This window comes from Paramisgurnus dabryanus, chromosome 22 (genome assembly GCF_030506205.2).
Source record: "Paramisgurnus dabryanus chromosome 22, PD_genome_1.1, whole genome shotgun sequence".
Taxonomy (NCBI): Eukaryota; Metazoa; Chordata; class Actinopteri; order Cypriniformes; family Cobitidae; genus Paramisgurnus; species Paramisgurnus dabryanus.
This window is the reverse complement of record NC_133358.1, coordinates 26422390-26436490: the sequence shown is the minus strand read 5'-3', so window position 1 is coordinate 26436490 and position 14101 is coordinate 26422390. Positions and strand designations below refer to the sequence as shown.

Sequence of the window (14101 nt, the reverse complement as noted above, 5' to 3'; positions counted from 1 at the left end):
ACCATGGTTATTTTGTGGTAACCAGGGTTTTACTACAGTAACTATGGTTTTTTGGTCTTAACTGTAGTAAAACCATGGTTAATTTTCGTAAGGGAAAACAAGACGAGCAATGAAGACGGATGTAAGCGCAAGTAAACACACAAATGTAAACACACCAAAATGTAAACAGATTAAAATCTACCATCATTTTATACTTTTATAGTACAAATCTTTTATCAGCTTGTTTATTGATCATCTTCATTTATTGCAAATAATTAATACAAGTTTTTGTTTACCAAGATTTTATGATACTTTTAACTTGCCACAGGACTTTTATTGCATTTTTTATTTACAGTTACCGTATGTGAACTAACCTTTAATTCTTCTATACTGTATTTTTTTGTCTTTGAACTTTATTTAGAAATGCTTTCCTTCTGAAAGGTTTACTGATAAGAAAGTCAGTGATAAAAATAAAATCAATATTGTCTATATGTGAAATTACGAGCCTGTACATCCAGTTTTAAACTCTATGGTGTCTACAAAAAAGTCTGGAATTTGGTACAAAGGTAAAAGTTTACGCACAAGCAGGAATCAGGATCACTTGTGTTATAGTCATGAGCTCCTTGAGTTTTATGATTACCATAAAGCACATGCACTAACACATACTCACTTATGATCAATGTTCATAAACATCAAAGCAGTAAGTTATTACCCTACAGGTGCTATTAAAGTCCAAACGTTGATTTAATGGCAAATGTCCTATGCAGTGTGCCCCCTTGTGGTACATTAAAGGAATCGCTACAGGCAAACTTGTACCTAGTGTCCTGTTATTGACCCTTTCTTTTTGTTTGGCAGTGTTGCTGAGAATATTTCTGTGTTTCGATAAGACTTTAGATAAATAAAGGCACTGATGACAGAACTGAAATCTTAACCAGCATCTCGACACAGTTGATAACCAGAATGTTAAATTTACAGCCTTTAAGCTAAACAAATATTTTAGACATCTTCTCTATAAGCCACACATCTGGTGGTCAATAGAAAGAGAAGAGGGTGGTACCAAGACTTAATTTAACTTAAAATTGAAGTTTTAAACGGTGGAAATGCAAGGAACTGTAAAGCGTGTATCAAATAAAGTGAAGAGAAAAAACAGAGTAGATCACATTTGCACATCATTTATTTGGTTTGTTTTTAAAACAAATGTTGCCTAAGAAAAGCAGATTCTCAGCACTGAAATCAATCACTTTTAATTATTTTCACAATGGTAGTAAATATAATGTCTGCCAGTTTAAACATATTTCTAACGGGTTTACAGGGTACTGAAATCAAAACAAGCTAAGACCATTTCCTTCAGATGACAAACAGACACATAATCATGAGAACTTCCCATACAAAGTTTATTTAGGAGAAGCTTGGGTGAATACATCCACCACTGAGCAGGATATTGTTTATGTTTTGTTAGGAACATATTTCAGGAAATACCATTGTCGGACTGGAATTCTTTACATCATTAGTATAGCTACAACTGCATAATTGTATAACTTAACTTCAGTTAGACGTCACAGTTTTGTTTCATATAAATGTTTTAGAATTGTTATTTAATGTTATTCAAAGGTGTTAAAACTGCACTATATGAACAAAAAACAGGGAAAAATTGAAGCAGTAGATTTATAATAGTTATTCAGAGTTAAACAAACATTAAGTTAACTCTAAAGATACAAAATAATGAATGATTATTATTATTTAATAAGCTAGAAATTTGCAATAAACTTGAATGTTGCAAAACATATGTGCACAATTACAGCTGTAGACTACTTCATTGTTAAAAATAAAATAATAAAACATACAACAAAATAAATAAACCAAATATACTTAATAATGAATAGTATTTATTCAAATAATATACTAAAAAGTTGTAATAATTGTTACAAAAAATCTTGAGCACAATTAATCCCAATTACCTAACTAAATCAAAATCTCTAAAAATACATAATGAATAATCATTTGAAAAAGAAACTGCAAAATTGTTAAATTAATAACAACATCTTATTTGTGTCATGTGTGTATTTACAATTTAAATTCCACATTAATAACGTAAAAATTCATAATAATTTAAATAATAAACCTAAAAGATGCACACACATAACACATTTATACAATTATTATAAATAAATACAAATAAAAAACATTAAGAAAATTATTACGCCAGTAAACCACTTTGCCAGTAGAGGGCGCTGTTTGTAAGCGCAATTTAAAATGTCATATCAAGTTTGTCCTGTTTGAGTTTCCGTATTCATTTTTTGGTCTGCTGTTGCTCTTCTCATCTTTCAAAACTTGATCGTAAAAATGTTCGTTTTAGCAAATATAGTTGTTTAAATTTTACATCTGAGAGTTTGTCCTGAAAAACATACGTTAAATGTATCGTAATTCGTATTAATTTATTGACCGTATTTAGTTGTGTTGTTAAGTTACCTGTCCGATGGGATTATTATGTGGCGCTGTGTGTGGTGTTATAGTCACCGGTATAATATTAATAACCGTATTTATTTTGCGATTATATGTGACATTACGACATGGATCGGAACATAAACCAGGACAGAAGAAAAGATCTCTGTCAGTTCTGGTGGTGGCAGGATCAGGTATGTTAAGATGTCAAACAGTCAAAAATGGACAGGTGTATTACTTTATATTAATGCAAATTACTATATAAGTATATATATAACATTTTAAGATGTGACACGTGCCATGCAGTATCTTGGTTACCCTGCATAATCTGTTTACCATTAAACACAGTACAAAGTTTAGTTTACGTAGTGTTTTGGGAGTTTATATAACGTTAACCATTAAATCCACTAGAATTTCTGTAATACTTTCTGTTGTTATTTTTTGTCAGCAGGGAATATATATTATAAATGAAAAAGCATGTTTTATTATTATAATTATTATTATTAATGTATTATTATTAACACGTGCACGTGTCTTTGCTGTGTGGTTTCAGGGGGGCACACGACAGAAATCATTCGTCTGATGGGAGGTTTATCTCAGTCTTATAATCCTCGACATTATGTGATAGCAGACACCGATCAAATGAGTGAGGATAAGATACGAGTATTTGAAACAGAAAGAGAGAAAACAGATTCACCTCAGGTAAAGCATTAAAACCATCACTTCCGGTTTTGTCATATTTTTACCAGCAGATGGCAGCAGATCATCTGTCGTGTATATTTCATGAGCATTTATTTAAAAAAATGTGTTGTAGATACAAACTTTTTTGATTTATGTCTTTTTTCTAATTAAAAGTCTTCAAGAATGAGAACATGGCCAGCAAATTATGTTTAATGGCTGTAATATAAATAAAGCCTGTAGTCTGTTTAGACATGACCCTTACTGTACATACAGCCAACCTTTCTCTTTCAATAAAAGTTTTAAACGCAGGAAACAATATTTGGTTCATTAAGTGATTTTATAGGGTCTTTAACCCTCATCATTTACTATTATACCACCACCACCACTTTAGGTTAATAACATTTTGTGGTTCAGTCAGCTATATAATGTTTAGCAATGTTACTAAAACATCTGTTGTATTGTCTGTATTTCCTCCCTCTTGTTATTACAGTTTACTCTTCACCGGATTCCTCGCAGTCGGGAGGTTCGTCAGTCTTGGAGTTCCTCCGTTCTGAGTTCACTGAGCGCTCTGTTGTCATCCGTTCCATTGGTCTTCAGACTGCAGCCGGATGTGGTGGGTCGTCTTTCTCTCCTCTCGTTCATCCCATCACGTCCTCATTAAGTATTAATTTCCTCTGTTCTGCGGGACATCTGCCCAACGCCCCCAGTAATAGAGCATCGATGGTACATTTATGAATGAAATAATAAATTGTACGTTGAAATAACTTACTGCCAATTTGATAATACTTAAATATTGTCCCCATGAAATCAAAATAAAAGTTTTTTTCTTTTGTTATGAATATGTTAACCTTAAAGTCACAATGAAATTGAAATTAAAAACTTTAACTCCTACCAATGACGAGTTTTTCCCAGCAATCCGTATTTCCGCTATTATCCACCAGGTGGCTCTCTTACCCAATGTATAAAACTCAGAAGTATCCCCTTTGGGCAAATAGTAAGAACTACGTGTATGTTTTGATCATCACTCTAAATCTGATCTCTATAAAAGTCCTTCACAAAAATGCAATTATTTCAGTTTTTGCTCAAAACATTTTTTTTTAAGAAAACTTCCCCATATTAGAAAGGTGATAAAAAGAGAAAATGAAGGTAGGATGACACTTTTTTTGAAAGCAGAGGGTCTGTTCTTTCATTTGGTATATTGTATGTTTATATATAATATTGTTGTTGTTTTTTTTTACAAATGACTTATCTGTGAGCTTCATTATTTTTTACAAATTCATGTTCCCTGATAATCTTTAATCTAAAACGCACGGGTCCTTGAAAGTTGTGAATGTGGGGGGGGGGGGGGGGAATTCAAGGCCCTGGGAAGTTTTTGAAAATATACATACATAGATAGAGGTCATTGAAAGTGCTTGAATCTATTTTATGCAAGAAGTTTTCTGGACAAAAATCCATATCATTTCCTGTGTAGTGTAGAATAATATCATAACATTTCTAGCCTTTTAAGCACACGTGCTAAACTGTTCGCTTTAAATGCTTATATATTCTGTTTGTGAATGTTGATTTATACCAAAATGCTTTTTTGCATAGTTGTGTTTGACACATGAAAAAGTATGTAACTGTTGTTTCCTGAGAAGGGAAAGAGACGCTGCGTCTCCCTTGCCATACTAACTGCGTCCCTATAACGCCATCTTTGGCAATATTTCAGATAGCGATATACTTCCTGGCTCCCGCTTCACCCTGTCTTTGTCGTTAGGCCTCACCATTGGTTGAATTTGATATACACATTCAGACGCACTTACCCCTGGAGGCGTACCCAAAGTGTCACCGCAGTGACGCAGCGTGAGTTCCCTCGAAAGGGAGCTGTAACAATGTATCTTAAAAGGTAACACGATGTAACCTTGCTCTCACTTGAAATGTGTCCCCACATTTAGTCCTTGAATTTGAGGGTATTGAACCTGGAAAATCCTTGAAAGGTCCTTGAATTTGAAGTTAACCAAGGTGTGGGAACCCTGATTTTAGCGGCATCTATTGGTGAGGTTGGGAATTGCAACTAACGGCTCATTACACCACTCACTTCTCTCTTTGAAGCACACAGAGAAGCTACAGTAGCAGCCACAGTCACAACACAATTGTAAAATTCATCAGAAACCTGTGGCACATCTTGCACGTACAGATTCTGTTCAGACCGGTTGTGAATGTACAGAATAGTTTTTACACCTTCAAAGAAATGTTGCCAAATAAACAACCAGTTGAAACGTCGCTGATACAAACCTGCTTATTAGTAGCAGTAGTTTTCGGTGACTCAACACACAGGAGCCCCTTTGGAAATATTTTAACAGGTGATAGTGGACTTTTATCCTTCAGCGGATGATAAGACTACAGTATCTGCTGTGTAAACAAACCCAAATCCTGCTGTTACTCTGCTTGTCTTCAACCAGAGAAAGAACAGAACAGAGATAAGAGACCTGTTAAGTACCAAAATTGGAATATAGAGGGAGGAGAGTTCGGTGAACGGAGTGCTTTTAAACACTTTTTCAGGAACGAGCTACAATTCAGGGCCTCTCTCTCTCTCTCTCTCTCTCTCTCTCTCTCTCCCCTCCTCCTGTGGTTGTGTAATGAAGGGTTTTTGGAGAGGACCAGCAGAGGGGTCTTGTTCTCAGGATGTGGCAAGACTTTACTGGCTCCTCAGCTACTCGACTGCTCTCACACGTCCCCCATCGGGGGCGGAGTCCGGCAGCATCGGTTTTCTGCGTAGTCGTGGCAACCAGCCGAGAGGAGGCGGAGCATTACCAAGCAGCCACTGGTACAGTGGTCGGGTAAAATGCGGTCATCTCTTACGGGTGGCTGAGCTATCTGTCTGATAATCTGTAATTAACACCTACTTTCATGAGTGTGATATCATGTTACATTTTTTCACAGAAGCCTGGTGTTTTGGGCGGGTAGATTTTTGCACCATTAAAGTTTTGTCAAACTGTTATGTAAGAATGAAGACAGGAAAATGCATGTGGAATATGGATTTTCCTGATCATTTTCTTGAGATATTTTAATCCAGTTCACATGTGGTTTATTGGCACACATTTTTCCTAAACCCCAGCCATTTTCTTGCAACACGTGAAACCTGGATATAGTTTAAGTTTGTTTATTTGCAATTTGAGATTACAATATAAGTTCCAGGTGTCCTCTGATTCGCCGTTGCACTGAGACAGCAGGATTTCCTTTTTTGTCGAACAGACAATGTCTAAGATCTTCTTTAGGGGTCCGGCACCCCCGTTGTGTCTGCACGGCGAGGGGCTTGACTTAAATCTCAGCTGTTTGTTTTAACCAAACTTGTCTGCGTAGGGCCGTTCGCATACCAGAGAGGAACGGGGAAATGGGGGGTCAGGTCTGGAAACCAGAGGTGAAAACGGGGGAGGATTCAGTCCTACTTTAGCCTTAAAAGGAAATAAGTGCGTCATGGGTTCTTACAAGCTCCAGATGTGTCAGCGCAAGCCAAAAGTCTGACGGCGTTACTCGGTTTTGACCTGATTCTGCGCACAGTGCCTGTAGGCGTCGTGAAGTTAATAGTGAATATTACCGTCTGCTATTTACAACATGTGGAATTGCAAAACGGGAGTCTAGACTGAAGGGGTTACTCATGTGTAGCTTTGCTTTGTGATATAATAAGCATTTGTTTTAGTTGGAAATGGCCTCATTATGCTGTCACTTTTACCCAAAGTTACATTCAAGGAATGCATTTTAAGTATGTGTGGGTTCACTGGGATCGACCCATGACTTTTGCATCGCTAACGCAATGCTTAACCAATTGAGCTACATGAACACTTAAAAATAATTCATCTTGAAAGGTGAACACAAAATCAACCAATTTTCGGTCAAAAACGATTAGTCGATCAAGCTAACTCGCTCACTAATTGTTGCACTTTAATTTTTAAATGTCATTTTATTTGAATTTAAACTTTTTTGGAAGACTACGATTAAGAGGTAATAATCTTAAAATAATTCAAATTTATTCTTATAGCAACTCTTCACTAGTCAAGAAAGTTAAAATTAATTGTAAATTCTAGTTGCTTCAACTTAAAAATTTAAATGCGACAAGGAATTTTGAAAATGTGTAATTTCGCACCGTTTATTAATAAAGCGTAATATTGGGATAACTATTTTGTACGCTAGACTGCTGATCTTGCACGGTTTTAAAGAGTCAAATTGTGACGCAAATCCAAAAAGGGGTGAAAAAGGCAAAACTATTTAAAGAATTCACTTCGTTTAACAGACAGAGTGGAAAAACGGGGAGAGGTTTTCTGAGGGGGTGGAGGGTTTGTGCGATTTACAATAACAAATAAAGGGGCCTGGACGTTGTGCGGCGGACGTCCCCTCGCATTCCAGAACGACTCCTCACTGTTCCTCAAGATCTTTGGGTTAGTTTTGTTTTGCTGTGCGCCCCTGAGCTTAAGCTCCATATGTTTCATCTTAGCCTTATTTGGAAATTGTTGGGGAGCGCGAGAGACGGAGCTGCTGATGTTTTATTTATTATTCTCCATGCATTGGTGGGAGTTTTTAATGGACAGTGTAGACAGGGTTTCAAAATGAAATTGGTGATTTAATATAAAAAAAATTATTCTGTAATATTGATAATTTCTTCTGAGAATCCCATTTTGTTAATATTTTGTAATGTCAGTCAATGAAATACACTTTTAAGTTACTCATTTTTTAGGAGCCACTGTATGTACGCAAAAAATCTTTATGTTATTGTTAATGAATAGTTACGGACCATAAAAGCCGCTATTAAATATTAGATCTAGTTTAGTTGTCTGATACGGTTTATTACTTGAAAACGAAGTTTAAACAACCCTGTTGTTCTTTAACAAATTTTAGGATGAACTTACGTATCATGTCTGAATTTATTTACCCAACACCTACAGTCTGGTCTGTGCTGCTGACTCACGACAGGTAATAAAACCTGGTTACAGTTTAATTTTGCAGGTTTGTACCTGTGGTGTAATATATCTCGATGAGCTCATCACTTATATGTGACTTTTCCTTCTGGAGCCCTCACCTGCCCATGACGCAAAGATGACTCGTTGTGATGTCATCGCAGGAAACGACTGTTAACCCTTGAAAGACCTTTGAACTGTTTACATGTTATACAGTGCCATGCTGGCTAAAGATACGCTGCACTGTCTTCTGTTGTATGTTGTTGGAAGTATACTTTGTTTTTTATGTGTACGCGAGTGTACCCGCACAGTCAAATGCACAGCATTACAAAGCATACTTCATTTGACTTGACCACGTACATAGCCGTTAGATGCATGCATATTTCTCCTGCCCTACAGTGATCCGTAAGGAGCAGTTAAGCAGGTCTACAGGGTTGTGGCTAGAAGGGATACAGCAATGATCAATCTCTTGAAATCTCCCCTGATGATCACTGTTTTTACCCTTATCCTACCCCCAAAACTAACCCTATACCCAAGATCTTGCAATATTTAGGCATTAGCTGTATCCCATCTACCCAAATCTGCCGTTTTATCCTAATCCTACCCCTAAACCTAACCTTAAACCTAAGATCTTGTGATATTTAGGCATTATCTGTATCCCATCTAGCCAAATCCGCTGTTTTATCCTAATCCTACCCCTAAACCTAACCTTAAACCCAAGATCTTGCGATATTTAAGCATTAGCTGTATCCCATCTAGCCAAATCCGCTGTTTTATCCTAATCCTACCCCCGAACCTAACCTTAAACCTAAGATCTTGTGATATTTAGGCATCATCTGTATCCCATCTAGCCAAATCCGCTGTTTTATCCTAATCCTACCCCCGAACCTAACCTTAAACCCAAGATCTGGTGATATTTAAGCATTAGCTGTCTCCCATCTAGCCAAATCCGCTGTTTTATCCTAATCCTACCCCCGAACCTAACCTTAAACCCAAGATCTGGTGATATTTAAGCATTAGCTGTATCCCATCTAGCCAAATCCGCTGTTTTATCCTAATCCTACCCCCAAACCTAACCTTAAACGCAAGATCTTGGATATTTACGCATTAGCTGTCTCCCATCTAGCCAAATCTGCAGTTTTATCCTAATCCTACCCCTAAACCTAACCTTAAACCCAAGATCTTGTGATATTTAGGCATTAGCTGTATCCCATCTAGCCAAATCCGCTGTTTTATCCTAATCCTACCCCCTAACCTAACCTTAAACCCAAGATCTGGTTATATTTAAGCATTAGCTGTATCCCATCTAGCCAAATCCGCTGTTTTATCCTAATCCTACCCCCAAACCTAACCTTAAACGCAAGATCTTGGATATTTAAGCATTAGCTGTCTCCCATCTAGCCAAATCTGCAGTTTTATCCTAATCCTACCCCTAAATCTAGCCTTATACCCAAGATCTTGTGATATTTAGGCATTAGCTGTATCCCATCTAGCCAAATCCACTGTTTTATCCTAATCCTACCCCTAAACCTAACCTTAAACCCAAGATCTTGCGATATTTAAGCATTAGCTGTATCCCATCTAGCCAAATCCTCTGTTTTATCCTAATCCTACTCCCAAACCTAACCTTAAACGCAAGATCTTGGATATTTATGCATTAGCTGTCTCCCATCTAGCCAAATCTGCAGTTTTATCCTAATCCTATCCCTAAACCTAACCTTAAAGCCAAGATCTTGTGATATTTAGGCATTAGCGGTATCGCATCTAGCCAAATCTGCAGTTTTATCCTAATCCTACCCCTAAACCTAATTTTTAACCCAAGATCTTGTGAAATTTAGACATTAGCTGTATACCATCTAGCCAAATCCACTGTTTTATCCTAACCCCTAAATGCAAGATCTCGTGAGATTAGGCGTGCCCATCTAGCCAAAACCGGTCTAAAGGGGTAACGGTACGAGTTAGACTGTTCGACTGAAACAATGAACTTAAATATTTTATCAAGATTTTCCTCAACTTATCTACCATCAGGGGTCTTGTTGTCGTACATTCTGTGGTATTGCCGTTTTTAAAATTTGCATGCGACCAAGCTTGGTATTCTATTTTATGTTTTGGTACCGTTTGGCAAGCAGTTTTTATGTGAAGGGAGCATCCACAATAGCCAAAACATGCTGTTATGTAGTCGGCTCGCTAGGTTTTAGGAAATCCAATCAAAGTCACTGCTACATCTATTCAGCATTTCATTCAAAATGACGTCAAGCTTTAAACCCCCACCAATTCTTAAACCCAGGATGCCTAAAAGCAGCTCAGCTGTACACAACCAGCGTTAGTGTGGAGCCTGTCTTTAGTTTCTGTGTGTGTTCACAACTCTTAATGCCAAGAATTTATTTTTTGGGAGAATAAGGAAGATGCCAAAAAAGAAGCTACTGAGACTAATATCAGGCTTTCGCTATGAGATTCAGCTTCTTTCCTTGTTAGTCTAACAGAGGTTACACAAAGCAGTTTTTCTTCATTAGATTCCAAAATGGGAGCCCCAGATTTTCCCTACTCATGATTTATTACGTGTTGGCGGTTCACATAATGCCCATTTAAATTGGCACCACTCTGTTGACAGACTTAACTAGCACTCTGACAGCTGGGCTTGTGCCAGTGGTAAACACCATTCAGACTCGGTACACAATCCAGCAGCCGTTTATAACTAAATTCTTTGTCTCTCGGTTGGGTGACAACCCCTCGAAATAATTTTGCAGGTGCATGTGAAATGTAAACGTGCTCAAGGTGGATCACCCACATGGCTGTTTGTCTTAGCTCCTCTTCATCGCTCATCCATTTACTACTGCAAGATGAAATAAAAGGTGTGTTAGAAAACTGGGAATCCATTTAACATCCCTACAAGCTATAGTAAGCTCAGATGAAGTATGACATAGAAATGTATATAAAAATATATATTTTTTGCAAACAAAACAATAATATAGCAAATTGGACCCACCTCCCTGAAGTTCTTATTGTTCGATAGATGCCTGAGTCAACAAGTCATGTGTAAACTTGATGGTTCCCAACACAGTTCCTTGGGGAATCCCTCCAGTATCACATTTATACATCAGTGTCTCCTTAATCACTTAATTCAACTCATTTACATTTAGTTCAAAGTATAAATTTTTATCAGAATGTGTGTTCCCTGGAAATCAAACTTTTGACCTCTTATGCTGCTAATTCAATGTTGAGCCCATTAAATGGATGTCAGATGAGGAAGACTTGCCAAATGTGTGCTTTTGTGGGTCGTCCAGGGGCAAGTTTGTGAACCACTGATCTTTTGCGTAAACATCCTTAGAAAGAAGCCCACCCTGCACCACTAGACCTTCAGACCGACAGAAATGGATTGGGGATTTATAACGTGTGTGTGTGAATGCTCTAAATAGAAAGAACTAAAAATTATGCAAGCGTTAAGAGCCCTTACCTGATGTTTACTTCAGTTCCTCGTATCAGTTTCAGCTTCGAGCAGACATAGGCTGCATTTTTCCAGCGTTAATGTGTCTTAGCAGTCAGCGTTAGATGATTTCTCCAGAACCGATGGCTCGTGTCCATCGAAAGTCTCACCGCCTTCCTGTGCTGCTCACTGTGGCTTCAGTTCGGCAGAAAGCTCATATTTCTCCTACTCGCAGGACTCTCTGTGCTGGCGTCTTTCTGCTGTTGTGTCCCAGATTACAGTCATTTATCACTTTATAGACCTTTATATGATTTGCGTACTTGTCTATTCTCAAATACTTTTATGTGTATTTTCTAGATACTTTGTAATGGACCAGGGACATGCGTCCCACTGTGTGCTGCCGGCCTCCTCCTCAGCATCCTGGGTGTGAAAAAGGTTGTGATCGTCTACGTGGAGAGCATCTGCCGGGTGGAGACGCTATCGCTGTCTGGAAAGATCCTCTACTATTTTGCTGACTATTTCTTTGTGCAGTGGGTTCCACTGAAAGACAAATACCCAAAAGCCATTTACTTGGGGAGACTAGTGTGAGGGAAACTCAAGCAGAGTGCCGTTCTTAAATAGCATTGTATTTTACTGTGATGCTGGGATGCTTTTCATATTTTATACAGTTACTAAAGAGCTGATAAACAGAAAGTTGGATCTCATGGATGTTTTCAGTCAAACTGAGAATGTACTGAGCTGAGAGTTGTGCTTATCAGACCTGTTCTACCTTCTACGCCCTTTTTGAAAAGTTGCCAAATCCTAATCTGAGAAATAAATCTTGCATACAAAGCTGTTACAAATTGTTTATATTTTACACATGCATTGTGACTCCTCATTCCAATACAAATGTTCATGTTACTTCCTTATGCATTAACTAATGTTAACATTGACCATATGGGACCACAAAACCATTCATAAGTCGCCAGGTATTTGTAGCAACAGCCAACAATATATCGCATGAGCCAAAATTATAAAAAATTATTAGGATATTATGTAAAAATTAACCTTTGTGAAATGTAACCACGTTTTTTTGTGTTAAAAGTATCTTAAGTATGGTTTTTGGTGTTTTAATTATTATTTGCTAACCATGGTTTTACTACAGTGGTTTTCAAAATATTTTCCCTTATGACTGGTTTTGTGGTCCAGGGTCACATATTTAATTAAAAAAATTTATTAGTAAATTGTTGATTAAATGATAACAGTATTTTAATTTTGCGGTGAACTAATGAGCAAGTGTAGACCTTCGTGTTGTTTAATAGCAGGAAGATCCAAAGTCCTCCAATATTGCATTTCATTGCCAAGCAGATTATAAGAGTTAGTTGCACTCAGCCTTCAATAAAATGTTTATTTTAGGGCATTCTTTGTTATCTTTACCACAGAACACAGAGGTGCTTCATTGTTAAAGTCTTCCTGCATTAACATGTGGTTGGTTTCAGAGGAAACAACAGTGTGACTAAACAGAAAGAGCAGCGGTTCTCTGCTGTAGTTGCTTCTGTTTTGTGTCTCTAATGAGTATTTTGCAGATATATTCTTGTAATTCCTGTTTGCAGATATAATGAGACAGCAGTACTTTACAGGGCCTTTGTCTTTCAGGACAAGTTCATGCAGGTTTAGATCTTGCTCAGCATAAAGTTAATGTTCCTAAACAGCTGTGAGAGTGATTACATCAGACGTGTTTGTTATATGTGTGATGTCATTGTAATATCGCAGGCGAGCATTGACTTGTAGGGCCAACGCAGTGTTAACTTAAAAGTAAACAAAATCATTAAACATAATGTGATCCAAGCTCTTTATTTTTTATTTGCTTGCTATAGTTTTGTTGTTCATAATATACACACACAAGTATAAATCTTTTCCACTGCCATTCAGAATTTCCATTTAATTTCTTATGCATTGCACGACTATTTTACATTTGGTTTCTGTTTTTGGACAAGACTTTCAGCATCTCCGTTTTATGATGCATCAAATGGCAAGTATGTAAGCTATTAGATCAACATTCTCATGTGGCCAGTTTCTGTTTATGCAGCACAGGATGAGTGACAGGGACCCTCATTTTGTCATTCAAAACCTCTTGCGCTAGTTGTTTTTGTCCTTGTACCTTTCAGAGTGACTCTTTAGTTAAAAAAATGAATAATGAAGCCCCACCCAGCAGATCATACTTATAACAGGTCATTACAACCAGAAATTAGATCCACTTGCCTATGTAGTAGAAAACAGGTATAGCCATAATTCTGATCGTTCTTTATATATATTTCTATTTACCTTATTTAAAAAAAATATCTATACATATATCTGAAAGCTTTTAAGGAAATTGATAGTTTTAAGGAAAAAGAGTTTTGTATTTTAGTGTTTATGTTTCTCATGAATAAATTCAGTTATATTATAATAAATCAATTTAAACATAGACACACATTATAAATTGTATTTAAATACATTCATATGTAAATGTACAGACATTATTGATCTGACACACGTATAAACTGCACAAAAAAAGACAAGGATAAACATATATTTTACAATACGATTAGAGACAAAACACTTTAGCAGTAGACTGAAGCTCGGTCAATAACATTACCAAGTTATCTGTTACATTTAACCAATG

At 36.9% G+C, this 14101-nt stretch overlaps 1 protein-coding gene across 1 annotated transcript; it reads left to right on the top strand.

The window, feature by feature from the left end:
- Window positions 1–2249: 2249 nt before the first annotated feature.
- alg14 (ALG14 UDP-N-acetylglucosaminyltransferase subunit) lies at window positions 2250–13274 on the top strand. Its single transcript, XM_065258521.2, has 4 exons — window positions 2250–2615; window positions 2975–3123; window positions 3593–3715; window positions 11815–13274. The coding sequence occupies exons 1-4, from the start codon at window positions 2456–2458 to the stop codon at window positions 12043–12045; spliced, it is 663 nt and encodes a 220-aa protein (XP_065114593.1). The 5' UTR covers window positions 2250–2455; the 3' UTR covers window positions 12046–13274.
- The last annotated feature ends 827 nt before the right edge of the window (window positions 13275–14101 follow it).

Coding starts and splice junctions, on each gene's coding strand:
- alg14 (XM_065258521.2), top strand. CDS start 2,456: ATGGGATTATTATGTGGCGCTGTGTGTGGTGTTATAGTCACCGGTATA. Junction 2,616..2,974: donor TCTGGTGGTGGCAGGATCAG/GTATGTTAAGAT, acceptor GTGTGGTTTCAG/GGGGGCACACGACAGAAATC. Junction 3,716..11,814: donor TCAGACTGCAGCCGGATGTG/GTGGGTCGTCTT, acceptor TGTATTTTCTAG/ATACTTTGTAATGGACCAGG.